General features: G+C 57.8%; 1 protein-coding gene across 1 annotated transcript; it reads left to right on the top strand.

The window, feature by feature from the left end:
* Positions 1 to 310: 310 nt before the first annotated feature.
* LOC116853629 lies at positions 311 to 913 on the top strand. The gene has a single exon (XM_032834764.1). The coding sequence runs from the start codon at positions 311 to 313 to the stop codon at positions 911 to 913; it is 603 nt and encodes a 200-aa protein (XP_032690655.1).
* Positions 914 to 2,709: the final 1,796 nt, after the last annotated feature.

Below are 2,709 nucleotides of genomic sequence, written 5' to 3'. Positions count from 1 at the left end.
GTCTCCCCCGAAAACGGAAGCTTTGTTCTTTCATGACAGGAAAAAGGGGAGACCACCTCGATTAAAGCTCCGGATTGGCGGGATCTCCGTGAGGGTGGGTACCGAGATAAAGTACCTCGGGCTCACTCTGGATGGCACTTAGGGGTTTGAGATACATTTTGTGGTGTTAACCTCCAAGCTGTGCAGGATGGCGGGTGCGTAAGGTGCCCTCCTGCCCAACGTCGGCGGCCCGAAAAGACGGGCTAGGCGGCTGTTTGCGAACGTGGTCCATTCGGTGGCTTTGTATGGGGCCCCGATCTGGGCGGGGGAGATGGCCGGGTCCCGGCGGATTCAACAAATGGTCCGTCGGGCCCAGAGGTTTATGGCCACTTGCCTCGACCGAGCTTATAGGACTACATCGCACGCGGCCGCCACGGCCCTGGCAGGGATCCCTTCGGTAGAGTTCCTTGCTATGATGTACGCCGAAAACTATCGGCGTACTGAGGAGCTCCGCCAGGGGAACAAAAACGGGACAGGACTTGCCAGGGCTACAGCCTTCGCTAGGGAGCAGGCCCGTCAACGCCTCTTCCTCCGCTGGAAGATGCAGCTGGAGGGGACGACGGGCCGCTCTGGGAAGAGGGTCGCCGACGCCATCCGGCCCTGCCTACAAAAGTCGGTAGGCAGGGCACACGAAGATCTCACATTCCAAACGCCGCAGGTGCTCACCGGCCACGGCTGCTTCGGTGAGTACCTGCATAGAGTCGTCCGGAAGGAGTGCACCAGCCGCTGCCACCACTGCAGCGCGGCTGAGGACACGGCGCAGCACACGCTGGGCGTATGCCCGGCGTGGGATAGACAGCGCCGTGTCCTCACAAGCGTGGTGGGAGCGGACCTCTCGCCCCCGGCCCTTATCAGGGCCATATTAAAGGGATAAAAGGCCTGGTCATCTGTTACCTCCTTCTGCGAAGAATTCATGTCGCAGAAGGAGGAACAGGAGAGGGCCAGAAGGAGGGAAACGGTTGTGGGGGGGCGGTAAACACGCCGCGCCCCCCGCCTTCGGCCGGCACACCAACGGGCACTGGGAAGGAGGGCTATCTTACCCTCCCCTGGAGCCGCGCCAGTTGCGCCCGTCGGGCCGCCTCCTCAAAGGAGGAGGTGGCGCGAAGAGAGACGCCAGAAGAGGGAGGCCGCCGCCGCTAGGGTACTAGAAACCCGCAGGCGGCGGCTCCAGTCTCTCCGTCCGCGACAGGCGGCGCCTAGAGCAACTGACGGGGGCGAGGGGGTGGGGCGACGGCGGTACGCGCTCTTCCTTTGGTGGGGGCCATTGCGGGCGCACTCGCAGCCGCCTTCCCCCTCTCCCGGGATAGGAGAATCCTGACCGCGAGGGGGGAGGGGCCGACGCAAGCCTGGTCCTCCCCTCTGTAAGTCGGCCAGGACTCATGGCATAAGGGGCGGGTGACCGGGTGGCGAACCGGCTCCGCTCCTCCCCAAGAGGGAACGGGCCGTGCGGCGTGGGGTCTCGCGTCGCGCGGCTATGCGACGGATACGGCCGGTGAGAGTATACCCTCCCACCGCACCTTCATGGAGCGGATAGGAGGGGGGTCGTTGGTGTCGTCATTCCGGGCGACACCTACTCTCCGGCTCGAGAATGGAAGGACTGTGCCCCTGGGGGCGCCCCGGAAAGATGCGAAAAGCTTCCCGGGGCGCCATCGTTACGGCCGCTGAGGAAGAAACCCGGCAGTGGGTAGCCCCCCCCCCCGCCAATTGCTCCGGTGGAGGTGGAGAGTCCCACACTACCTCCCGGGGGGGTCGTTAACCCCCGGGGGTGTGCGTAATGCATTTCCCCAGCCTTATATAAAAAAAAAGTTCAGCTAAAATTAAACCGATTCTGTCAACGATAACATCGCCACGTCTTCAAAATACAAATAATTACAGATTTATATGCCTAGCATTAACATTGCGGAAACGACTAATGGAAGAGAAAGAAACCAAAACAAAATTTATTTTCATAACAAGCCGCAGTAGCTGGTGCCCAAATATTTGGTATCCTTTTGTGAGTTAAGACCTTGCTTCTGCAATTTGATGAAAATCATTTCTGAGATCAAGCGTTTTAAGTAAAAGCGTTCCTCATGTAAAACTTTAACATGATCCCAATTAAAATCATGGTTCTTCCCCAAACGATGTTCCTGTATATTAGATTTAAGGCTTTCACGGCCATTAATACAATTTATAGATTGTGACGTCGCAGCCGAAGGGCGCCCGTCACAAGGGCGAGAGAGCTCCTCTCATAGGATTTCGCGCATACAGGAAAAGGGGATGCATAGGGCGCCCGGATTCTCTTTCGTGATTAACGTCGACAGCTTTTCGCGGTCATAGCAAACAAGCGTAAAAGGGGGGTTTAGTGTCAAAGCGAATGCGGTCCCGCAAGTGAGATGGTCAGCGCGTCCCAAGAAAATGTGCCCTACCTCACTTCGCCAACCACGAAGGGAGGAAACCACAGGATACCGAAAGACCCGGAAGAAAGAAGATACGTCATCGGTCTCAAGGAAAGTCGCCGTTTAAATGGTACGTGGATAACGGCACTTTAACTCTAGTACATAAGAACGTGTTACCGTTCCGATTTCGGCTGCCGCTGGCGATGTTTGTTTACAGCACGCTGCTAGACGCGGGACAGAGAGGTGCAAGGAGACTCTCAACAGCTGACGAAGATCGACAACGAAGTAGGTGCCA

The sequence above is a fragment of the Odontomachus brunneus genome, unplaced genomic scaffold (genome assembly GCF_010583005.1).
Source record: "Odontomachus brunneus isolate Ranch 3 - 2012 unplaced genomic scaffold, Obru_v1 Obru_scaffold_392, whole genome shotgun sequence".
NCBI lineage: Eukaryota > Metazoa > Arthropoda > Insecta > Hymenoptera > Formicidae > Odontomachus > Odontomachus brunneus.
Note: the sequence above shows the minus strand (reverse complement) of the source record. Positions and strands in the feature narration are given on the sequence as shown.

What these genes read in the sequence shown, in the direction of transcription:
- LOC116853629 (XM_032834764.1), top strand. Translation starts at nt 311, where the DNA reads ATGGCCGGGTCCCGGCGGATTCAACAAATGGTCCGTCGGGCCCAGAGG.